The sequence below is a fragment of the Limanda limanda genome, chromosome 14, assembly GCF_963576545.1.
Source record: "Limanda limanda chromosome 14, fLimLim1.1, whole genome shotgun sequence".
Lineage (NCBI taxonomy): Eukaryota > Metazoa > Chordata > Actinopteri > Pleuronectiformes > Pleuronectidae > Limanda > Limanda limanda.
Genome location: NC_083649.1, coordinates 21,140,494 through 21,166,969, shown reverse-complemented (window position 1 = coordinate 21,166,969; position 26,476 = coordinate 21,140,494). Strand labels below are relative to the sequence as shown.

At 39.8% G+C, this 26,476-nt stretch overlaps 1 protein-coding gene across 1 annotated transcript in view; it reads left to right on the top strand.

Annotated features, from left to right (window-relative positions):
• Window positions 1–26,476, top strand: part of LOC133019504 (RIMS-binding protein 2-like) — a 62,763-nt gene that overhangs the window by 3,901 nt on the left and 32,386 nt on the right. The window contains exons 3-6 of the mRNA XM_061086013.1: window positions 21,425–21,532; window positions 22,434–22,562; window positions 23,986–24,162; window positions 24,867–25,052. Of these exons, the coding sequence (XP_060941996.1) occupies window positions 21,425–21,532; window positions 22,434–22,562; window positions 23,986–24,162; window positions 24,867–25,052 (600 nt within the window). The remainder of the gene's footprint in view (window positions 1–21,424; window positions 21,533–22,433; window positions 22,563–23,985; window positions 24,163–24,866; window positions 25,053–26,476) is intronic.

Genomic DNA, 26,476 nt, shown 5'->3' with positions numbered 1-26,476 from the left:
ATATAGTGTTTGTGCTATAGATTACACAAATGTTTCATTCCTCTGACAATTTGTGCCATACAGTTTTTGATTTTCAAAGATGTATATACTGTAGAATAAAATGTGCATATGCAACTCAATAGGAGAAACATGTTTATCATAACAAAGTTAGTGGCTCTTCTCAGCTCATTAGATTGGCCAAAAATGTAAGGCCTCACAAAACTTACAAGCAAACTTAAGGAAGGACAGACAGCCGTATTTGTATTTTAGCATTTGCAAGTTAGTTTGAAAAAATCTAAATGATATTTGGATGTTTGTGTCAGACGTATTTGACCACAAGCCCTGCTACTGAGTCACATGGTTAACAGGGTGAAAGGATGTCAATATCATTGAATTTATGTGCAGGGGAAAGGCAATTTGACATGAATGCTGACTGGATGTTTCTCTTTATTTAATGCTCAGTCAAAGTTTATATTTTTAGTTTATGTGTGCTGTGTGCAGCCTGTGATTAGAACCTTAGCTGGTGGCAGTGGTTTCGCTGTAAGCACCTCTGTTCACACCAGGGTTGGTTTCAGTCGTTCAGCTCCTGAAGCCATGGTCTTGTGAGCACACAGGAATTATTAATGGGAAGAACTGAAATGATGCGTTAGCACAAAACAAGAAGCTCATGTCTGCGAGAGACAGGGCGTATGGGCATGATCAGTCTAGTGGAGGCTCCTCATTTTTTAAATCAAAATCAAAAGTCGTTCCATGGGTCACTGTGAACATTCTGTTAATTGAAATCTATATTATAATCTAATATTGGTTTGCAAGGTTAAGTGTGTTCAGAGTGACTTTGAACAATTGATAGATAAATCAGATAAAAATGAATTTACATTCATTTGCAACAGGCCCACAATGTTGCCCCAAAACAGGGACAATATATCAAGTAAACACTTCATTACATCTGCCAAGGATTTTATTTTGTCGCCCCTGCTCGTCTGTTTGTGGATAAACAAAATTACACAAACACTGATTGATAGATTACCGCCAAACTTGGTGTAGGCATGTGGTATGGGCCAGAGAAGAACCCAAAAGAGTGTGGTGCGGATCAGCCCCCTGATACAGGATTTATTGATGATAAAGATCAGGCACATTTAGGGAACTGGTGATTATACTGAGTGCCATTCTATTAAAAATAAGTTCTGGTTAGTAAATCACTATCTTTGTCCCATTCATGTTTTTTTTCAAAATTGTGACTCAAGATGTACTTTTAGCCAGCAGGCCGTTGCTGCCAGGCAAGGAGAGAGGGGTCAGCAGCCAATCATGTGAACACCACAAAAAAACAGGAAAAACTCCAGAGGTCTGGAGCGTCTGACTGTATTCTTACATACATAATCCCCTCTGGATGATTTCAGGAGACTATCCGTAGTTCAGTGCATTTCTGAAAGCAGCATTAGGCTGCTGTGCCTGGATGTTGTGAATAGTTGAGTGAAGAGTGTCTTAAATACTCTTCCTTCAGGTTGGCACTGCATCAGCAATGTTTCACTGACACAGCAGGTCGTCATTCTCCATCAACTAATGTGTAGTGTAGTCTGTGTTACAAGCAGGGCAAGCCTGTCAAGTTTCCCTCATCCAGTGCTTTGGTCATATTTTTTGCAATGTCTCCAACACCACATGGACCATGCCTTTGTGTCAAATGTGGCAGTAAGATTGTCAGCACTGTGGGACCCTGGCATTTCTTAACAGTGTAAAATAATCTGTGTTGCTGGAAATCTTTGTCAACCCACTGAGCAGTCAGACTTCACATTAACATCAAACTTAGTCAGTTGGAAAACTATTTGCTGCTCTGGAATTGGCTTAAAGGAAGCTGTGTGTGGCATAACATGAGCTTAATAAAGTCTGGTAATGTGACGTCTGAGAAGTATGGTCTACTTGGTAAATGTGTGTCATGGGCTCTGGTATTTCTTCAGTCTCTTTCCTCAACTACAAAAAATGACCAGTGCCATTTAGTGATTGTATTGTTGAGAATAGAAAGCAGAAGCTGCAGATTTGTGAATGGCTCTGCTTTAAGCTAAATTTTTATTGTTCATGTTTCAAGTTGTATTTGTCTTGTGCAAGTTAAGACAGGGTCAACAAAAGAATGAAATGTGTTGGATGATAACAAACGGGTAAGCTAAGCAGTGCAATAATAACATTAAAAAATAGGCAAAATTGTAAGAGCTTATTATAGAAAAGTCAAGTACAAAACTAAAAACTAAATGCTATATATAGCCACTTTGCCTTTGCTAACTTCTTAACATTGCATATTCAGTGGATTGATGGTGTTGTAAGTATCATTAACTTTGTTGCCCTGAATGTTTTTGTGGTGGTTGCACCACTGCTTAGTTTGGCCTTACAGGTATTACAAAGTGCAAGTTTGCATCTTCTTCAGTCACGGTGAAGAACTACCAGCATGTTGTGCCTTAGACTGTGTCTATGCTGCTGTATGCACTGTGAAAGTGCACATAGTATAGTTGAAAGGTCATCAGTAATGGCCAATCAAGCTGGTTGATTGATCACTGCATCTTTATTCTTTTTATTCTATTTTATTACTGTTTGGCTTTGTATACAAGCATGCTTTAAATTGAGCAGCAGCCAAATTAACGGTATGTGCTTTAAGGTAATGTGTAGTTTGTCAAGGTTGAATGAGGATTTAACTAGATGCCCAAATAACCCCCTCTATCTCAAGCCACTGCTTGTTAATGGGATTCATTAGGCTGCCTTGCTCATTTGATATACAAATAGCTGGAGTACTTTATATCACCTGCTAGTAAAGGGGAGGGCAGTAAGGCCAAATAAATCTGCATTAAGTTGTAACCCAGATCTTTTGCTGCTTCAGACCTGTTTACATGTCTTTTTATTGTCTTTTTCTAAACCATGAGTAGCATTTATTACATTGTCAGACGCAATTAGTTTATATAGTGGACAACTGCAATAAAACATTAGAAGTAGTCTGGACTGGACACACTTCATCCCCTGTCTGCCTCCTGCAGCCTGCCTGTGTTGCAGTGTGTACTGCCTCTTGAACAATCAATAGGCAGCCAACATCATTCCAGCGTCATCTCCATGGAAACGAGCTCTGGTCGCGGTAATGATTGGGCCCCGTCTCAAAGACTGCCTTTTTGTGATAGGACGATTGAAGCAGTCCTCCCTACCCCCTCCTCTCATCGACACTCGCCTCCTTACACACACACACACACACACACACACACGAAAACGAAAACACACACACACACACATATTCTTCCCTTCGTCCTCTTTCTTCACCTTTATGGCGCTGCAAGCGAGATAGGATTAAGCAGCCCTGTCGAGTCTTGTCGCATCTGGATCATATGCTTTTTGTCACAGCCGCAACAATGAGGATGGACTCGCGGCTGAAGAGTCAACATGCCACCCACAGCCCAGTCTTACTGAGAGAGTGGCAACTGGAGGGGAGACCTGTTAGATAAATCCTTTTCTGGTATTTCTTTCTCCATAGCAGGTCTCTTCTTGTTTGCTATCTCAGCTGGGCCTACACAAGAGCTGGAACCGTTTGTATTTTTCATGGTCTGGACAAGCACCTGCGAAAAAGCCCAGACGACAGAGCGGTAAGGCATGATGAAACATGCTGTATCCGAGCGGTGAGCAGGTCTCTGAATCTGAATGCTACACTGTGATAAAGTCTAACATCAGGATGCTGAAGAACGCTATCGGGATGATGACAATTATAACAGTGGAAACCAAGGCCAAAAATATGTGAGATCCTTTTAAGGCTGAATGTATTTTTTTCATAACGTCACAGTGAGAAGGAGTATGAGGTACTGTATAACTCTTGGTTTACATGTCACTGGCTTTATCTTGGATGTTACACAGTAACTTTGACTGTGACAGTCCAGCAGTGTCATTTTTGTTCGCTTAAACTCCCACTGCATAGTGAAGAGACTGTTTTGTTACTGAAAACCATGGCAAAAACAGTCGTCTGCGTGTAGAAAACTGCAGTTTATAAACTGTTTTTAAGAACGGGAGGAACATCACATCTTTATCCTTCTGAAGTCAACCTCCCCCGGCTGATCCGTGTTATTCTCCTCCAGCAAATGAAATGCCTGTGATGGCTTGGTCTTGGCTGGGCACCTCATACGGTCATATTGACCCCATCTGCACTGTTTGACTTTGACAGAGAGGGATGTATGACCTGTTCGCTCGGCCTGAGCAGCCCGAGCCTGTACTGGCTACAGAAATGGAGGTCCGTGACACCGAGGCTCCTGGACAGCAGCAGGAGTTTAGGAGGTCGGAGGAGCAGGTTAAGACACAACACGGGCTCTTGGACAAGGCAGTCCCAACCACGGCTAATAGCACTTCAACATCACTCTTAGGAAAGAGGCATCACTCACTGTATGCAAACCTCAATGGCTATGAAGTGGAAAGGGTACGTAAGGTAAGCGTGGAACATTTCCTTTCTTCCAGAAATATTCAAGATGCTTGACGTAAAACTGTTTGGGCCTGGAGACATGAGAGTTTTGCAGTTCCAGCATCATTAGTCACAACCATTTCTTAGTGTATTTGAGTATCACTAGCCCTCTCAATACCAAGTGTTGAGCATGTTTTCTGCTCATGTTTACTGGAAGAGTAAACAGAGTTTCTTTTTTCATATCCGTGTCAGACAGATCAACCATTTAATGGTGACAAGTCAAAAATCAATAGAGAATGTGTGAGATTTCGATGGAACATGTCAAAACACCTTATTTAAATTGCCAATACAATTAACAAGAGATATGCAATGTTTATATTCAAAGACATCTGGAGCAATTGATTGCGAGTGGTTTCTTCTGAACAGTTAAAAGATGCTGTTTAAAGGTAACACACAGTGCCTTGGTACTGTAGCCCTAACAGATCGTACAGTGTTTTCATCAATTTGAAGCTCAACTTATGAAGGCAGCATAACGTCTCCCAGCCTCTCCATGGCGTGCTGGTCAAACACAGGAGCAAGTTCATGCAAGACTGAGACTACCAAGATGCACCACAGAGCATACACACTTCCTCCCTGTGAGTGTCGGACCCTCTGAGTATCAGTTACTCTGAGTCAACCGACTGGACTAATTTTATTGCCAGCAGTATCTGACATATCAATGCTTAAAATACAGAACGCACATATACACATTTTATTTTATTTTATATATTTTGTAAATCTTATAAGCTTATATTTCTAATCTTGCATAGAGTTAGGGGAACAAACACAGTTTCCCCATGGTATCAATAAAGTATTTCTGATTCTGAAGGAGTGCTGTTCAGCAATCTGGCACAATGTTTACCTTTTTATGCCACCATGCTGGCAACAGTCAGTGGCCATAAGCATTATGTTTTGGGGTCCATCCTTATGAACACAACATCTCCGAGAGAATCCAATAAAATTTAGCATAAATGTTCAATTAGATTCCCAGACTAAGTAGTTCGATTTGGGTGGTCAAAGGCTAAGGTCATGGGAGTCTAACAAAACATGATTATAGCCTCTTGAACATATCTCAAGTCTGCCTTCAGGGAATTTCTTCACAATTTAACCAGTTGTCACTTGGGCTAAAAGAGATTTCAGTGGTCAAAGGTAAATGTCACAGTGACCTACCGGATGTAGATTAAAACAGCCCTGGTTGTCAGAGGGAAACAACCGTAGGGCAGTATTTTTAATGTCCAGCTACTACTACAGAAAAGGAAGTACAGAATGTTTAACCACCAATTCTTTGGTTAAACCTCAGTTCCTTTTCCTTTGCCTCATGGTTTGAAAGCATCCTTACCGGAGACAGGATTTCATCATTCAGAATTAATCGGTGTGCAACATTGCCTCCTGTCTTCCCCACCCCCGCCAGCTCATTACCTAAACACCACAATCACAGTGTAGTGAAAACCCCTAATGAACTGTCAACACACAACCTGGGAGAGGATCCGTGGCTACAGGAGCTGAGAGGGAGCATTAAATGATGCATTAGAAATTATTATTTGGCTCTTTCAGACCAGTGGGGCCCATACACTTTGTTTATGATGCACCATTAATTGCTGTGGGGTACCACATCCGTTCTTCTGTTTCCTTAATCAAGAATCAGGGATGATTGTCTGTGTATGTGTATATCAGTACAACAGGATACATGTTTGTAAGAATATAATGAATGCTAGTCCACTGTAATAATAGTAAAACGTTGCTATAAGAGGCTAAGCAGTTGTTATACAGCAGAAGGAAAGTTGGTGAAATTGAGTTCATGTTCAGCTGAAACCCAAATGAACAGACTGGGTTATAAATATAATCTTGAAAGAGTAGGCTTTACTGTGTAAGTGATGTTTTTCCTCAGATTTCCATGATCCAGTGTGGCTTAGGCCATAGAGCAGAGACTTATTCCATGTGTTGTATTCTAAAGCTTTTGTGAACTATTTTGGTTCAGTTTTTTTGACTGGCAGTTTCTTGAGGAAATGTATCCTTATCAATTCTTATAATAAATAATGAAAATTTTTATCATCATTAATTTACAGATATTTAGAAACAATCTTGGATAAAATGAGAATGATGTAAATACTTCTAGTACTAGTACTACTTCTTTTAAAATGTTTTAAATACTCTCATTCATAAAGTACACTCCATTCAGCTTTATGTTTACAAGACACAATGAACAGTTACCAAGAATCTTAAATTATCTGATTTCACTTTCCTGCCTTGTAAAATAAGAGAACTTGTCGCTCAATCTGTTGACAGTCTTTTTACTTTGTCACCACGTAATTCCCCCAGCTGTGGATAAAATGGCATGACTGATGCTCAGCATAAAAAATCTGGAGCACTATTTCTCACTGCTTACAGAGGCTCTATATCCAGTGCAGTCACATGTTTCTAGGTTAAGGCTGTTTTAAAGGCCAGGTTTTCAAGTCCTGCCATCATTTCCATAGTGGATCTCATCAAATCAATTTGAGTCAAAGCCATTATCAAAGTCTATGTGGAGAAAATGTGTTTGCTGTTAACATGTTCTCTGTGTTTGAGTGAGTGTCCTCTCAAGCTTAAGACATACTTGTCTAGGGAACTGGACTCAGCATTGCCTGAAAGTATAAAAGCAAAGGTTTTGTGTTAATTCATTTGTTACAGAAATGTATCGTTGTGGAGGTTATGTCTTATATGCAACAAACAGGGCAGATCAAACTAGTTGCATCAGAATTCTCAATCACTGGTTCTGATGGTTAGAGGTTGAGGTACTGAGAAGACTGACCTAGTTGATACCTTAGGGAGAACAGAAAGTGGAGCGCTGTGTCTGTATAGAACACCTGGCAGATTTGAGCATAACTTGCTCTGTAATTTTCTAAAATTAATCATACATCTCAAAGTGGATGTTCTCATGCCATCTTTGTTCTACTTCTGATTAGGGCTGGGCAATTAAGTGAAAATGTATGTACAAATTGAAATAATCACGAATATTGATCACAAATATTGATTTGAAGCTATATCAACCGGCCCTGCTTCTGTAGCATGTGATGTTGAACCTTGCATCCATTGAGAAACGCATAGAGTAGATAAAAGGGCTGATTTACTTTATATTAGTATTGGTGAAGATGTGATGTATTTCTCTATAAAGTTGTATACAAAACATTTTATTCTCACACACAATCCTCTAAGGATTTGTTTGGTTTTCTTTCTCATATTCTGTAAAAATTTGATATTTCAACATAGTAAGCACTGTATCTTGTTTGCAGCACTTACAAGAAGTGAAGAAGTGCAATTAGGGATTTCTGCAACTAACTATTCCCCTGCTCATTCCTCTGTTGTTTTTTTGGATTGAGGTGATTAACTGTGTACTGTTTCAATAGTGAAACCTTTTCATATAAGCTTTCCTGAATACAAGCTGTCTTCTTCAGACCTCAGAAAAACTGTCAAAATCAGACATCTATTCCTTAAATAAATGTCTTATCAAAATATTTTATAATTTAATTTAAACACTTAAAATACCATAGTTTTTGTTTTTGGACAATTCTACTTTTGTGTGTGTGTGTGTCTGCATGTGCATGCACATATGAGTATATTCTATTGACCAGCCATGTTATGACTTGTGAATAATTGATGGGGCAGTGAGAGAGGAATCTCTGGAGTGTTTTCATCTCACCATATCCTAGCCCAAACATCACTCTCTGTTGTGTCTGCTGTCTGGCAGCACGAGGTGCAGAGTGTCTGTATGGAACAAGGGTTAGACATCATGTTCATTGTCACGTTCAATTTCAGTGTGGAGTCATGACTTTTAGGTATCACTGTCACACCATACACTGTGTGTGTGTGACAGAATGTACTGAAAATTGTAGATGTTCATAGGCATTAATTTAAAGTGTAACTCATTGTTTCACTGATTTGCTGTGACTAAGATTTGAAATCTGAATAAAGATTAAGTTGAAAACCATTCTCTGTTGTGCACTGGCTGATACATATGTGGAGTCCTCCAGCAGCTGTCTGCTGTGTATGTCACATGCCTGTGATATTTAGTCCTGGTCCCAGGCTGCTGGTGAGATAAAACCCATGATGGCCTCTGTTCTCGCCCCTAATGGGAAATGCTTTCTGCCTGGAGGAAGAGAGAAAGAATTATTCTGTTGACACAGTGGATATCAGTGAAGGTCACTCTGGCCTTTCATTACTCAAGTACCTCTACCAGATGTACATTTATTGAATGTGACTTTTCAACCACATATACCCTCTGATTGCCAGTCCTAAGCCCCTTCTCCACTGTTAAAAAACGCTACTCTCCATGAACATCAGCAGTGATGGAAACGAGTAAACAGGGTGAATGTGTTAATTGCGTAAAACTGTGAGGTGGGAAGGCGTCTCACTTTTTGCAGAGCTTTACTAGCAATGGGAAAGGAGTCAGTTGCCTTCTTTCAGCTGGTTTACCCTTATTTAAAAGACCTGTGTATATCTGCTAATTTAGGAGTTAAGTGGTAAGGGTTCTGTTCTGTAGAAAAAAATCTTCTGAGCCTGGTGCCCCATCTCTCAGTATGTATGAACTATGTGTTTATTTTCATCCAGGTAATGGTATCTTCAGGAATTGTTCAAGGCAATGGGACTCTTGTTATGAGAGGGGAAATGTCTTCAAGAATCACAAGCCAGTCCAGTTGAGACCTCCTGAAGATTATGTTAGATCTGTCTTCCTCTTGGCTAAGTCTACTTTGAGAGCATGATATCACATGATCTGCTCCACAAAGAGAGATATTATGTGTTTTTGTCACAGCCTATTTTCTTTGTTTGGATTGTTCCCCTTAAACAAGATGCTACCTGATTGAATATCAAAGTTTAAAGGAATGTGTTGACTCCTAATGTGAAGGGTAGACTATTGTGTGATGGCAGACATTGAGTCTGATGTTCCATTAAAGCAAGTATGTAACTAACAATAGTTCATTATGTTGGGTCAGGGCTGGTAATACAGGGGAATTCCCACTAGGAGTTATCTCCACGGTGAAAACATCCAGGGGAAATATTTCAGCCTTTTATCACTTGAGCTCCGGGTGATGAGATGCTGGCCTGTAGTGATGACAGTAACGGAGTAGTTCTTTTTTTTGGCAACATTGGCGAAAAGGCCCTCGTGGGACTCATGACAGCACAGTAGCTTGATGAGGTCAGCCCAATCTATAGAATGAAATTGGCTGAATGGCATTGCATTTTGATTGTTTTTAAGTTTACAAAGGCTGTTTATCCTCAGTCTTTTAAACCACTACTTAGAAGCAGCCACAATATCTAGATGTCATGTGATTTGGTTGGTGTGTTGCTTTAATATTGCTCTTCTACATGGGACTGGTTGACAAAAAAAGACAGTAAAATTTGTGTTTTAGGAGAAACACATTATTCAATATGTGATACAATATTTGATTTAATAATATTATGCATTGTAGTACATTAGCAACACAGAGGAGGAGTAATTGAATATATCGATTACTTGATGACTAAACTCTTTCTAAGTGCATCCTTTGTGTAAGACCACAAATTAAGTTGTTTCTGTTGCGATGTACAAGGTGGGGGTTGTTGCTGGAGCTTGTATGCATTTGCAATTTTCTCTGACAAGATTAAGGGTTATATTCTTCAGAAGCTCTTCGGGTTGAGCCTGTCTGGGGTGAAACAAATCATTTCTGCTGACACTGCACTAAAAGGAATAATCCGAGGCCCCCTCCTACTGTTCGTCTTTTCACTTTTAAAAAAACAGATGTGCTGCATGTCTGACACCTTATTAAGCCCTCGAAGGCTCACGGGATTGTGACATTATTATATGCGGACCATGAGATGATGAGGCAGGCATGCTCGTATGGATTTAATTGCGGTGTTATATTGATTTTGTAAGGGAGAGGGCTGAGATGTCTCCAAATCTTAATAGAAATACAATCTGAAAGCTGAAGGGATGATTTATTTAATGCAGATACTAAAACACATGGTAACCATGTCTCCATGTAAATTTCTTAACTTGGAGTAAGCTTAAAATCTTGAAGAATTTGCCCATCGCTTCATAAGAAAACATTGTGACTGCACCATGACTTTGAGCGTCAAAAGACATTATGAGCTATTAGGTTACATGTCATCATCCTTTAGATAGCTCATATCACCTGTAAATTATGCACATGGTATACTCTAAGACATTAAAGGCAGAAGGCACTAACAAGCATTTCCACAGTCCATTTTATTTGTGCATAACCTCACCCAGAGGACGTTTTGGCACAAGGTGTGTTGGAGGTAGAATCAGATGCCTGAGGGGGAGTAAAGGGGTGTCTCGTGTTGGCTCTTTGTTCTCTAACGCTCTATGTTAGACCCCTAATCCGTCACCATCATGTACCCCGGGGAGATGAGTCGTGATAAATACATGGGAGGATTTGAGAGGACTCTTGAGAGCTTCTTCATGATTTATAAATGAGTAGAGGGGGAGAGACACGCTGTTAATAAAATAATTCTGGCCACAAACAGCTTTGTGGTTGTTTTTATATGTGATTTGTTTATGGAAATATTTCTCTGTTAAGTTTTAGACTGTTGTAGATAATAGCCTTACTTTTTTCACTATTTAAAGATATGAAAGTATTTCCATTGGCTCTGTTTTTTAATGAATAATGTGAATATTGCTGCAGGCAAAACAGGCTTGGAAAAGGGGTTTGCAAAAAATATATTAGCATTTCTAAATCACAGGATATGTGGTAACAAGATAAAACAAAATAATATGGTTTACTGTAGAAGATGAAATTCTTCTCACTTTTACGTGTCTTTTGAGGATGTTTGACAGCCGAGCACTTCAGGCAATATCATTAGAAAACCACTGATGCAGGAGACAGAGATAGAGAGTGTCATTGATTTGGCTCTAAATTGTAACACTTCACCGATATCGTCAAGTCCGTCAGTATCCACTTCATTGAAAGGGCTGCCGTTCCCAGTCTTTGCTGGATGTTGCTTTTCCACGCCTCTCGTTGTAATTAAAACTGTGTTCAGGAGTCATTTCTTCGACCATGTGGTGTTTGAGGACTGGGTCAATGGGAGGAGGCCTTTACCTTTTCATTATTGCTAAGAGCAGACAAGGCCTGGACTAATTAAGGAACATTTCCAGATTCAGCTGACTGGCTCCTTCATACCAATCCTCTGAGACACACTTTTGGATGAAATTCAGCAGCAAGTTCTTTCAAATTGTATGCAGTGTTTATGCTTTTAGAAAAATGTATCTGCAGTTTTAAAAAGCCTGAGTAAATAAATATGCGGATGATCTTATTCAGGGTTTTGTTTGAAAAACAGAAGGAGTCACTCTTCTTTGAAAGAAGCTGCCTCCAGTAGAATTGGAACACTATACCAGTGTTAAGATGCATTGCAATAAAAACAGTAATTATTATTATTAAATTATTTTTACAGTGCAAATACTGTTTTGCTGCTGAGACTTGCTTTCTTTAACTATCGGAAGCAGAACTATTGATTTGCAGTGTATGTAACTTGTTTATTTAGTTTCCATTATGTATTATGCTTTTTTCCATCCAGCAAAATGTTTTTCTCTTTCCCTGGGAATGTCAGAAGAACACTGGCCAAAAGCTAAACCAGTGTAAATAATAGTTTTCATATTTCTTAAGACCCAATCTACAGTAGGTATAATTAGTGGTGTTCTGAGGTATTGCTTTAGCAGCCGACCTTCATGGTGATAAAATTGGCTTATGTTGAAATGATGTTGCACACCAATGGCAGATTCTAGCTTTTATACTGCTACTTTAGCTATCATGTCACACAGACTTAACAAAGGCAAACCATGTGTTTGTGTGCTTCTATGTGCATGTCTGTGCCTTTGTCTTGCTGTCTCCTCAGAGGCTAATACTCTAGTGGGGGATTTCTAGCTGTCAGCTAAAAATGCTGATGTTGGTGTTTCTGTGAAACCAGACTGAAGATATTTCCATACGCTGTACAAAAGCTCACATAGACCTCAGACAAAGGGATAATCTGGTTGTGTGACCTCATGAATATGTATGAACAAGCCTCCAAACATTTAATGATTTATCTAAATTTCTATGTCAGAAATGTAACAAAAATTATCTGTTTTTTTCCCCTATACGCAGACATTTTCAGGGTTCCTCGATTTTTTTTTCCCCCAGCAGTTCTTGTATCTGTTGCTTATATATTCATAACATTGCAGTGGTGAACACAGTGATGAAACTCATCTGACATTCACTGTGATTTGATGAATCACGGACACAGGTTAAATAGATGCTTTTGGTAGGATATTAGGAATGACTTAAATATAATAAACTTAAACACTGAAGTTAAAAGTCTACTTGCACTTTCTGACAAAACAAACCCTTGAAACTGAGAACAGATAAATCTTTTGCTATTGTGTAGTTCTTTGTTTTCTCTCACGCTTTAAATGCACAGTCTTTACCATTTACAGATTCTTTATCATTTGATTCATTAAAGGGATAGTTCACCAAAAAACTCAAATTCACTCATTATCTACTCACCATGATGCCAAACACTTAAGAAGTTTCAGGGGTAAACAGTGTTTCAGCCAAAGTGACCTCTTTCTCAGACGTAATAAAACAACAGAAAAAACACAACATGCCTCCATACTGCACATGTGGTGTCATCCAAGTGTCTGCAAACCCCGACATTCATATTCGACTCGAAACAACGTAATTTTTCACTGCTTTTTAAGCCTAAAAGTCCACTACCGTAAGTGGGGAAGCTAGCGGACGTAGCTAAACGAAAGTACACCTTTAGGATAATGGTGTAAATGACGCAGTTTCCAGTCGAAAAAGGAATATCTAGGCTTGCGGAAACGTGGATGACACCACAGGAGCAGTATGGAGGCAATATGTTTTTCTGTGGTTTTATTATGTCTGAAGAAGAGGTTACGATTGACTTCAATTCTATTGGATTTGGCTGCAACGCTCTTTACCCCTGACAATGCAGAACGTATCGTGATGAGTAGATAATGAGGGAATTTTCATTTTTCAGGGAACTTATCATTTAATTATGTCAGTCTCATCTTTTCTAAACCTTTAACATCCATATATATATATTTTTAAGAGCAGCTTATCTCTAAATAAGACACAGAGTTTGTATCTGTGTTAACTCTCAACTTTATCAGGCTGCCAATAAGATGCCCACAAGGAGGATGAATCTCAGAAAACCCTTCAGACATCTAATTTAGATCCTCAGAGGCATATAAAACAGCTTCTGACCGATAGTCATGAAGCATGTTAGACTGCTCTCTTAACAAAGCTCCGATTTTTCAGTATCCGCTTGCCCTACTCCAAGAAATAGAACATAATTTGAAACAAAACACTGTTACTCCTAAAATTTGTCAAAAACTGAGGTTGTTTTGCTTGTCTGTTAATCTTTGTTTTATGATAATTGAGATTGAAATTAGTCATGCTGAGGATGTTTGTACATTCAAGTTCAGTAACATATGCTGGTCCAGGAACCACCTGCAGCTTAGCCCAACAGCCATGTGATTCTAGAATAATTTGTCCTTGTGTGGGCCCACTTTGACTTTGAAGTCTAAGTTTAGTTCCTGTCATTCTGAATAAGACATTACCCAGATAATGATGTGTACATGAGTTGCTAATAAAACATTCCACACATATTCTCATTTTACAGAGCTTAGTCTGATAATGGCTCGTGTACACTACATCATACGTCTTATGTTTCCACAACCTTTTTGAAAATATTGCCATTTGTCACCATGTAAACGTAGCTAGTGTTAAGGCTCTTATATACTTCTACGTATCCGAGAGGGCTCGACGGGGGGCGAAGAGTCTTTTTGATTTTTACTAGTCCGACCACTGTACGTCGAAAAAAAATCCCATAGGTGGCGCAACGGAAGACAAGCTCAGAGAAGCCTACCCCATTTGGGAAGAAGAAGTCCACGTGTGTCTGTTTATCTCTGTTAGCTTGCCTCCCACACACTGAACCATGGCAACTAACAGAACTAAATAAAGTGACACCCAGCGGGTCAAGATGCTGATGTTATCGTTTCTTAGCGCAGCGGTTCTCCGGTCTTGTTTCCGAACTGTGTTGCTGATTCCACAGCTTGAATCTGCTTGAGGCTACACGGAGCTAGCTAGCTCCCCTCCCAGCTAGCTTTCCCCCCAGCTTCCACACACAGTCAGCAGGGACTCCCGACACTAAATACTACCCAGTGTTTGCTTCTAACCTGACGGTATTGTAGAAACAGTGTCATGATAGAAGTGGAATTAAAGTAGTGACGGCGGGTTCTTGCACTGTTACCACCGCAGTTAGCATGGTGGCTAGCCCGCTAGCCTAGCCTGCTAGCGCCGTTTTGAAAGCTTGTTATAACCGTATGTGACCGTGCACACATGCCGTCAGTGCTCTAACGAGCCACCATCAGCCGGACAACTTCGCTGGCTTAACACACACGTCACATTCATCGTAGAATCGTAGTTGTGTTTGGGTTTGATGCTACAGGGAAGTAAACAGGAAGTTTGAGGTCCGGAAATGACGTCGTAGGGAAATGACGTCGTAGGGAAATGATGTCGTTCGCGGACCAATCACAGCCAAGAGCTGTCCGTGGGCTCTCCGACATGAAGACGGATAGTTAGAAAAATCAGAGGTGTACGAAAAGCTCTCCGAGGCGCTCGGAGAGGGCGTTCCTCGACGGATAGGGCGGTCTTATCTATCCGTTTTAGAAAATACGTAAAAGCATAAATTGGCCTTTAGGTTCAATAATGGTTCACCTATTCAAAGCTTCTGAACAGGAAATTCATGACATTACATTATTACATTACATTTCATTCAGCTGACGCTTTTATCCAAAGTGACTTGCTATAAGTGCATTCAACCATGAGGGTACAAACTAGGGATGAGCGAGTACAGCATTATCTGTATCTGTATCTGTATCTGTTAACCATATGAATTATCCGTATCCGTACTCTGAGTGGGCGGGGCCTAACCCGGAAGTGGGTGTGATTTAACCCGGAAGTGGGCTGGTTCAACATAACTTTCTTTTTTAACTTTGAAATTTTTTTATGATTTTTTTATTTTTTATTTTTTTTAAATTTATTTCCACACCAGGTGTGTGTGTGTGTGTGTGTGTGTGTGTGTGTGTGTGTGTGTGTGTGTGTGTGTGTGTGTGTGTGTGTGTGTGTGTGTGTGTGTGTGTGTGTGTGTGTGTGTGTGTGTGTGTGTGTGTGTGTGTGTGTGTGTGTGTGTGTGTGTGTGTGTGTGTGTGTGTGTGTGTGTGTGTGTGTGTGTGAAAGACGCGATCCACATTCGTTCACAAGTCACACAGACTGGCCTTGATACTTTCACCTTACATTAACACTTAAAGTTTAGTGAAGTGTAATTGTTTGCCGTGATAATTAAATGCTAGTGTGATAATAAATGACAATTTCAAACCATACAAACTGTCATGTTGTACTGTATTTAATAGAGGTTTACTTTACTGTAAAGTAAGTGTAAATGTAAAGTGAAAACAACAAAACCAGTCACCATGACCCGTGAACAAATACAATTCACGTCTTTCCATACTAAAAACACAGAGCGTTCACTTCTCCGGGAGACAGTGAACGTCCCTCGCATCTGCAGCGCACCTCTACTGAGCCAATGCAGGTCTCGTGAAAATTTTTCCAAAGACTCGTACCCGAAGACCCAGTCGGGAAATGAACGAATCATTTCTGCTTCCTTGACTGAGCCTATGGAACAGTCCCGATGCGCAGTGAACCTGAGTGACTGAAAGACAGAGAGCTGTTCTGTGAGTGAGTGAGCAGAGCCGTGTGTGACGGGAGGAGCGCTGTGACGCTGTGTGAGGATTTTCACACCGAGCACAGATAATGACTCCGATTACTCGTATAATAATCGTACTCGGCAAAAGTGCTTTATCCGTACCGGATACTCGTTTCAGCCGAGTATCCGGCTCATCTCTAGTACAAACCTAGAGCAACAAGAATCAAGAAAGTACAATTTTCTTCAAGAAGGCCTAACTACAAAGTGCTACATGTAAGTTCCATTTAAGTGCTGCTAATTGCTACTTTTTTAAGTTTTTTTATTCAAGGTATAGTCGGAAGATATGTGTTTTTAGTCTGCGGAAGATGTGTAGATTTTATGCTGATGGCACTAGCAGGCAGACCTGCCAGGAGGGGGTTACAATAGTCTAGGTGTGAGATGACCATATCCTGGACCAGAACCTGATGATTTATGTTTTCGCCATTACCTTTCTGATGCTCACATAGTGGCTCTGTCGGCACGCACCGAGTCAGACAACCACGAAGCTGGGGAAGACTTGCCGTTCTGTCGTGACGTAAGAGGACAGAGACAATCAAGATAGGAGGACAGAGGGAGCGATTGTTTCCGACGGACAGGTTCAGAGTTTGTTGATGTGGTAGGGTTGTCAGTTTGTGAGAGTGGGAAAAAATAAGAGATAAAGAAATGGTCAGAGACATGAAGTGGGGTTACAGTAAGGTTAGATTTAGAGCAGATTCTGGTGTTTTACAAGCTGATTTGCAGCCCTGAAAGCAAACTGTGCTTTGTGATCATTTGAAAGCCCACTTTGATTCACATCCTCTTCTGAGGTAGGAAAAGCAGAGAATGGTGTTATGACGAAAAATATATTACACACACCACCACTCTGCTTTTATTAACTGCAGTCGCACAAGAGCTCTCACAGCAGGATCACTCTGAGCTGACTGTGAATGGGTAATTTTTGATTTTTGTGTTGTTCATTTAAGTTATTGCGTAATCACTTCTAACTTTGAATTTCAGAGGAATCGTAAATGGAAAACAACTACTCAGAGAACTTCACAGTACAGATCCCATTTACCCATTCAACCACATTTATACAATGCCTCCATACATGATGTAGTATATTCCGAATCAATAATTCACAATTTGGGGTTCAGTATCTTGTAAAAAGATATGTGGGAATCAAAATAACTTATTTTATTATTATGTATTATTTTTTCAGCTTTACAATCAAATCCAATCATTCGATTTTTCACTTTGATAGTGACATAAATAAATTCAAAATGCTAAAAAGTGAATAATCCTTGGTGCATATCAGTTTTGTCTAGACCCTGCAGGCTGCAGACAGTATCATTATAGGTGTCAGTATAGTGTGTTTGTTTTTGTGTGTTTGTGTGTGTGTGTGTTTTATCCATGCATGTGTGTGTGTGTATTATAATCCGCTTGTCACCGCAATTATTGCAGACAGATTCAAACAGAGCATTGGAAGATGGCTCCATTAGGCCCATCTGCCCTGCCCAAGGCTCTGGCTCCTCTAACAGACGTTTGTATGGAGACCCCTGCCCTCCTGCTACTGAGTTACATCTGCCTTGCTCACTGAGCCAGACCCATGTGAGAACAGCACCGCTGAGAGAGAAGAAGCACATGTCTGAATGCTAATACACTGGCCTTGAGTAGACCTCACCACCTGCAGCTCTTTTCTGTGGCAGCGGGGTTGGCTTTAGTTTACAAGGAGCCAGCATTACCTCATGCTTCAGGAAAAGCTTCCGGTGTTTTAGTATGATTCACGGGGAACAATTACAAGAAATGGATGGACTCCAAGAACATTAGAATCAGAATGGAAGAAGGCAGAGGCTAAGTTCCTTCTGGCAGGCCTTCCTCTAATGTGATAGATTGGGCTTTAATATCGCTGTCCTAAGAAGAGGACTGATTCACTGGGACCGGCAGACTCATCTGACTGATGGCAAAGTAACACTCAACGACACAAAGGTTCATCTTAGAGCTGAGCCCACAGTACCCCTCCTGGAATTCTGAAAGAATTGCTCTTTTTATGTTGAGGAAAGACAAAACACATGCCGCCAAAACAACTCCTTGGGAAATGTGTGTGTGTTTCATAATGGCTGCATGTACTGTAGCGGTTATTACCAGAATGAATGGCTCTTGATGAAAAAAAACAAAGAAAAATCTGGATCTAGGGAATTTTGATGTGGTTTCATGAGGGTACTGTTAGACCTTTGAGGAGGTATGCACTCTAGTGAGTGTCATTGTAGTGTGATGCTTTCCATTTGTAATTTCAATTAAATATGTGCATGACAAAGTGTTTTAAGAATTTGATTTGTTTGGGTTTTTACTACTTTTGTTAGATCTGTTTGTGCTATGCTCTGCATCAAAACTCCCATGCAGTACAAATTTAGCTGAAAAGCACTGAATGAGTAAACCACTGATAGCCGATTGTTATTGAGCTACATGAATTATTGATATAACCACAGTTTAGTGACTGACCTCTTGTTTGATTGCAAATTGTTTCATATTAATATTTGTCAGCAGATCATTATATGTAGACAAACATTATTACATTATATGTAAAACATTTTGTGTCTCTTTTGAGTGATTGCTACTTGCTCTGATTGATGCATAAATACAAATTCAAACAATTTATAAGTCTAAAATGTACCATGTTTACATGAAAGAACCACAGCATTTAACTGTTAAAGAAAATAGCTGAAATTTGGACTGAGCCCTAATACTGGCAATTATACCGTGCAACAAATAAATCAAGCCAATATTGTTGAATAAGCAGATTCCATCTGTCCCTGGAAAATGCATTCATTGTGAACAAATAGCAAATAATCTGTTCATCAAGTGCTGTTCACAGGATTTTATGACAAGCTTTTGTTTTTCAGTGTACCCCAGTAAATCATGTAATGAGGTTGAGAAGAGAATGTCCTGCAGACTGTGTGCCTGTTATAGGGTTGTGTGTGTGTGTTTGAGTTTGTGAGTGATGAGTGAGTGAGTGTTATCCTTAGCAGAAAGTGCTGCTTAACGGCCCTTGTGTTTTGCCAGTTGTATGGTTTTAATTTGTAGCAGCAGCAGGTGGATGATCCACTCACTTTAGCAGGAAGTTAATATAATGTGTGAAGAGTGAGGCTGATATCAATGAGACAGAATTGCACTATATTATATGTTGGGGACTCCACCACTACCAATAAAGGCAAACACGTAGAAGGATAATTGCTATTTACAATAGATTTAATGTCTATTTCAGAAGAAATTTCAACCATATAGTATCAACTGTATTTCAATCGTGTGAAAATCTCAAGGACAAATCATGTCTGTTGATGTCACAGGGTCAGTAGTTTCCTTATCAAATGTTTAAGGTGCAGCTATTCTTAACCACAATAGAAGGATAACATTTTGTGTGTCAGTACTGTAGCTCATGGTGCCAAGCTGTGCTTGAAGAGAGCAATCACATTTAATGACAATGTACATGCTTACTCAGCACCTGCATTGATTATAAGTGTCTTCCATGAAGCATCTTTTATTGCCTGCAGTGTCAAATAGTAACTAAATCTTTGTTTTGATTGCAGGAGATTTACAACAAATTTAGAGAGTATTTGCAAATTACTAAAACATGTATTTATTGTTACCATGTAATATTGCATTTAAAGTAGTTTTCCTCTAATTCTGCCAACTTTGATGGAAGTTTGTGCAGATTGCGTCTTTTTGCAAACCATTTATTTATTCATGCTACTATATTTTTGTATTTATTTTCTGTTAGGGCATTTCCTCACTAGAACATGTGTTCATAATTCCATTCATATTGTGTGTGCTGCTCTGCATGGTTTAACCCTTAAACCATATGGTATTTCTGGCACCAGATAAGGACCCGCTAAGTAGACTATCCGGATGTCCCCTGTCACCATCATAATAGTACTGAAAGATAAACACACGGGAGCCTCAGCTGCTAGTTCAGTAAACAGCTGGTCATTAGCATTGACTTAAAACACAGGTACAAGGGCATTAAAGACCCTTCAGAGAGCCACCAGATCGCCCATCATCCGCAGTTGCCAAGACAACATAATCTCATATGATGATGGTTACATTTATTTTTTTTTGAGTGCGCCATATCATCAAGATGTTAATATGACATTAGTTTTTGTGCAGTTAGAAAAGTGTATCTATGGCAAAGGAATATTTCAGGTTAATAAAGAGGTTCCAAACAGCAATGACATCTAAACAGGTTTACTGGTGTTTCACATCTGTGTGCAGATTGACCTGTCACATATATTTAGCCACACCAGCCAAAGTGGGCCCAGGTGACTGTTTTGTCTAGTGTGTTTTAGTCTGAGGGCAGAACCATCCCCTCACCTCCAGCATATCTGTTCCCCCGTTCTGTCTGTCCATCTGCTCTCACTTCAGTCCATGTGTGCCAGGTCTTCTCTCAACCTGTCCCCTCGTGCCTCAGAGCTAATTTAGAGCATCCCTGACACAGAGGCACACAACAGCATCACCACTTCCAGCCAACCTCCACATGGATGGTTAGCACCAATGACAGTCTTGATCAGCACATTGACTATCTGCCATGCTGGCTGCTGCTTTGTTCAGCTGTCCCTTCACAATATAAAAAACTATGTAACAAGATTATTACTCCATCACTACTACACACAAAGCAAATTGCAATGTAGCTTCATGTGGAGTTCCACTCTGGCGACCATCGATATTCGTTACACATTTGCATATGTGTGACCAGGGTACAACTGTTATGACAGTATGTTGCCAAAATGTTTTAAACGCCATAACACAATTAAGTCTATAAAACAACAGAACAATTCAAAAAGGAATAGTTTAGTCTGATTCATCTCTGTGATGTGGTTTCTATCTTCCCCTCTCTTCCTCTCTCCATAGTGCGACAAGCGAGCAGAGCTGTTCCTCTCTTTATGCTGAGTTATTGTGGAGTAATAGGTGTTCAGAGCTGCTGGTAGACTAATTGAGTTGGTCTAATGAAAAGTCTTTCAGTGTGCTGTCATCTGTCAGCCACAATTAGTTGCCATTACAAGTAGTGGCTATGTAAACACATGCTGACAAGCAGAGAAGGGCTTTTGATGCGGCCGACAGATGGGACATGATAGATACAAATCAATCCCTGTTTCACTGTTGAAATTTATGTGGGTCTTTGTTTATTATGCAAAACAAAATAGAAATAGTCAGTTAACTGAATATGTTGTGGTTGTGCTCCCCTTTCAGAATGGCACAGACTACGGGTTCCTGGTTCGTCAGAACTCCGAACTCCTGCGAGCCCTTGATGAGCTGGAAAAGACTTGCTCCACGCTGAGGGAGGAAAATTGCCTGCTGGTAAGTCTAAAAATAACAGTTAGTCTTGACACAAAGCTTCCTAGAAAGTGGGCCAGGTGCACAGACACGTTTAATACAACATCTTTATGAGCATTGTGTCTTTTAGGAGCTGTAACTTGACCCATTTATTCAGTTTATAAAAAGTCTGCATGTTTTCCTTTCCTTGTCTGTCTTCTGAAATCCCCCCCATGCAAGTTACACAGGCATATTAAAAACCGTAACATTAAATAAAATGATTGAACTAGGAAATGTACTATATTTGCGAATATATTTATATATATACACTTATAAGTAAATTGGTAAAATTCACAATAAGAGGGATAACATAATTGGTATATGTCATGCACATAAAAATACAAGTAAGGGCACGAGGATAATTCTTACCCTGATTATTAGTAATGAAACCGGCTGATAAACAATTTTTAGAACCAATATAAAAAACAGTAAAAAAAACATCTAAAACTATGACTTTTGTAGTTCAATTGCATATAAAATATTCAATTTTTTTGTTCAAAGCAAATGGTCACATTTAATCAAGTGTTCGCTATCATGTTGAGTAAGTGTAAATAAATCAAAATAAATAAATTGTGTGATTAATGTATATATTTAGGTATAAATGTTAATTTATTTAATTAAATCCCCCCAGAATGGGACTATAGACGGAAAGAGACAAGATCATCAGAGCCAAAATATCACATTAAAAATGTCAACGATTCAGATGATCTTTAAAATGCTGAATATCGTATCACAAACCCTAAGCCCTACCAGGAAGTGTTTCTGACTCCCTGTTGAATAACGACTCCTAAATAACATTTTCAGCGACCGTTTTGTTGTGCATTTCTGTGTTACTATTTGCTGCTGGCATTGTCTGATGATGAGTTTTTGTTTCCCTTGTGTTTAGCGAAAGAGCAGCGCCCCAGAGACCCAGGAGAAGGTCAGGCGGCTGAGGAGAAAGAACACAGAGCTCGCTGTTCTCGCTAAGAGGCTGGAAGAAAGAGCTCGGAAACTGCAGGAGGCAAACCTCAAAGTGGTATAACACACAAATTAACAAAAAAAGGCCTCAAACAATTTCCCACTGAACTGCCAGGCCTATTCGTCTGCACTCTGACCCAAATGCTGGGAGTGATCATTATCAAGCACCACCAGCAAAATCACCACATCATCATAATGTCCGGTAATGAGTTGAATGGAATAGTTGTGCATGTGATGAATGGGAGCCTTGTTGAAAAATACCAGAACCCTTCTGAATAATTGAATGCATCACTAGAATAGTCACAAGAACTCAATAGGAAGTTAAAAAATATCTAACAAAAGAGATGCAGCAAAGACAAAAAAGATTATATAAAGCAGAACAAAAAACAAACACTATTATTAGCAGTTTAAAACATTTACATTCTTCGTGTAGCACTTCTTGAACTAAGTATTTTAAAACCATGTGGACATGTATTTCAAATTGGGTTGACTTGTTCTGCAGTATTGATCTCTAGTTAGGTATCATCTTACGACATAGTATGAGGGCCACTCACACGGAAATAAAACTCTGGGATTTCGAGAATATAGTTATAGTTTTATTGGAATATAGTTGTGTTTTCTTTTAAGAATAAAGGCAGAATTTCAGGAGAATTAGGTCATCAATTGACATGTTGTGTTAGAGGGGAATATCAGTTGATCACCTTGTTGCCTGTGTTGAAATAAGGAATGTGGAGCATCTTGTTTAGTTATGTAAGTATAGTTATCTTAAGTACTCAAGTACATCAGCACCACATAATCTCCTGATCAGACTCTATTCTGAGGAAATAACCATACAGTGTCTGAGTGAATTGCCTCTTGTGGAGGAAGAATTGTTTAGAAGTAGTCAACTGAAAGGATATTTAGAAGTTATATTCTGGTATATTCTCTCTCCATGTGTGCAACAGCAATTGAGGGTGGCTGAGAAGACAACATGTTATATGCAGTGTGCTACTTTCTGAACTGAGAGTGTAAAATATTTCAATCTAAAATAGCCTCAGCTAAGTTTGTGTCTTTAATCCCTACTGTGTTGAAATGGTTATGCAGTATTAGTGGACGTAAACAAACACATTTTTCCCAGGAGGTCCATGTGCGATGAAAACACAACATAAAAAGTGTCTTTCTCTTAAAAATAACATCATCACTGTGATCAGATCTAATCCAATACAAATGTATTGTAACTGTTCTAATGAATAGCTGTGTGATGCACACTTTTTAGATTTATATATATTGTAGTATGTTATATGTATAGCTACAGTACAGCAGTCTTCTCAAGCTCCATCTGTCTCTGTCCTGACTGCTTAGGTCACAGGCTGATGTATACAGATTTTTTAGAAACTGAGTTAGTTTGCTCCAGTTATTGTTTGAAGCCTCAATGAAATTTCACCTCTAGTGTCCTCTCTGCTGATGTACATTCAGTATGTTTCCTTCTTTCACTTGTACAGGTGAACTCCCCGTCACTGATGAGACCCGGGTCAGTGGAGCAGTACAAGAGGGCGTTTGCCCGTCAGCGAGCTCGTGACCTCGCCCAGCACGCTGATGCACTACTGTCGAAGGACAAAGAGATTGCTGCCCTGCAGCAGGAGTGCAGAGAGCTGGAGGCACGACTGGGCAACACCAAGGTATTCCAACACTTCCCCATTAACTACTTACTCAGCAACATTGAACCATGGTTATGAATTAGAACCTAAGCTCAGTCTGGACTAAAAGACGGATCAAGTTAAGATCGCAGTGCCTCGTAACATATCTGACCATCACTGATTTTTAGAGTTTTTGGTCTGCTGTGCCACATTTACCTATTCCACTATTGACCAGGCTCAGTATGCCACAAGCTCGCCCTCTGCTGGACAACATGGGCACTGCTCATCCTTACTCCCTCTTAAGCCCGTATTACAAAGGCTGCGTCACTGCTGATGTCTCGATGACAGTGCAGGAATAGGCTGCCTTTCTAAGTGCCTGCTTTTAATTACTGGTACAGTGACTTAACAGCTCATACTGTGAACATGTGCTGTGTTAAACAGTGAAAAGTCTTACTGTATGAGCTGAGCATTGATTTGATTAGAATGACTGTGCTAAATCTCTAAGGCAACCACAACACATTTCATTCATTATGTCACAAGGGTGACAGCAAAGAAGGGTAAAGCACGCAAGATTGATTTACAATTGAGAAGATTAGAAAATTAAACAAAAAAATACAATTAGATATCTTTAATTGAGATTAACTGTCTTTGAATCAGTTTAGTAGTTTGAGATACAGACAGTGTTATAACAAAAATTCAAATAACATGTAAGACAGTCTCTAATGCATGTCTAAATGTCTTTGCAGGACTCCCCTGTTCCATCTGGCAGAGTGGAATTTGAGAGGCTTCTTAGAGAGTCTCAGAGGGAGGTGCTGCGGCTCCAGAGGCAATTGTCCGTCACATCGTCCACACAGCAACACAACCACAGTCCCGACCCCAGCGGTCTGGAGAAGTGTGAAGAAACAGAGGAGGAGGAGGAAGTGGAGGAGAAGGTAAAGTCACCCCCCCACCCTTATATCAAAGCACAGCTCAACTCTACACTGACCTCTGTTGGACTCGAAACGTTGTCCAAGCACACTTAAACTTCAGTTTAACTCTAATTTAAAACCTGACATCCAAAGAGTAAAACTTAATCATAGTTGCTCTGTAGTGAAGATTGTTTAAAAAGATAAAAAGCTCAAAATGATCCAGACATTTTTACCTAAGTCAGTGTAAGGCTCTTAAAGGCGTTTCTGAAAAGCTGGTGGGCTGATACTTCTGTGTGATTACAAACATGCACGGATAAGGAGATCATGTATTTACACCAAGGAGCATTGATGGTGGTGTTACTACTGTTAAATTGGGTTTATACTTTTTGTTGGTAATCTAAAAAAAAATTCTGAAACCTTGTGTATGTTTATGTTGGCATGATTGGTGTTTTACAGTGTTATATAATGGCTTGTCCTTGGACCTGATACTAATCTGCCACAAGCAATAATGAGATGATTCCCTGTCTTGAACTTGGGCCTGATCAAAGATACCAAAGTCACACACTCTGATCCTCTCTGCATGTAATACTGATCTGCTCGGTATTCAGTTCTTAGAAGCAGTTCTTCACAGCTGAAGTGATGCTCAGAGATGTACGTCACTGGCAAAAAATGTAATGTGCACATACTGGATACAGTGTCACATATACATGATATGTGTAAATTAATAATTAATAATAATTTAGTTTGGCTCATATTTTTATAATGGAGAAATATGGACAAATATCATTTTACTGGTGTCCTCTGATTTAAAAAAAATAATTTTTTGAATTATTATCAGTTTATATCACTATAAAGGCAAACGTCCATTATATTTTTGTAAAATTCTCCTCTGCCTGCGAATGGAGTAAAATTATATGCCTGCTGAGCTCAAATGGGAACGCCGATTGTGGTAATCTCTCGTTTGTGGGACGAACACACGCACTGCCAGTGGCACGCGCACACCCAGAAAGGGGCCATGTTGTGTGAACTCTAATCCCCTCCAACAACAGAATGGTACAGTCCAGTAATCCGCTCTCTGTTGCTGTGGCAGCGGTGAGAGGGTTTTGGGTGGTAGGTAAGACTCCAGCCGCACTAAAGACTTTTCTATCTCGCCCTGCTCTGGATAACTAGCAGGCCAAGGGAAGCCTTGACGTTGCCACAGATCACACGAAAGGGGTAGGTCGTCCTTTATGGTTTCATTATCACTGTGTCTACGTATCTCTGGTCCTGTGCAGTTCTCCTTGGCTTACTTCATAAGCGTCTGCTTGGATGTGAGAATAAAGCTGTGCACGACTCAAACTTGTGACTTGGCACTGACAACAAATCAGTGTCATGACGAATCTGGGGTGTGAGGGAATTTGCAACAAACTATGGGAGCTGTATTTGTGTTATATGATTGAACCGGCAGC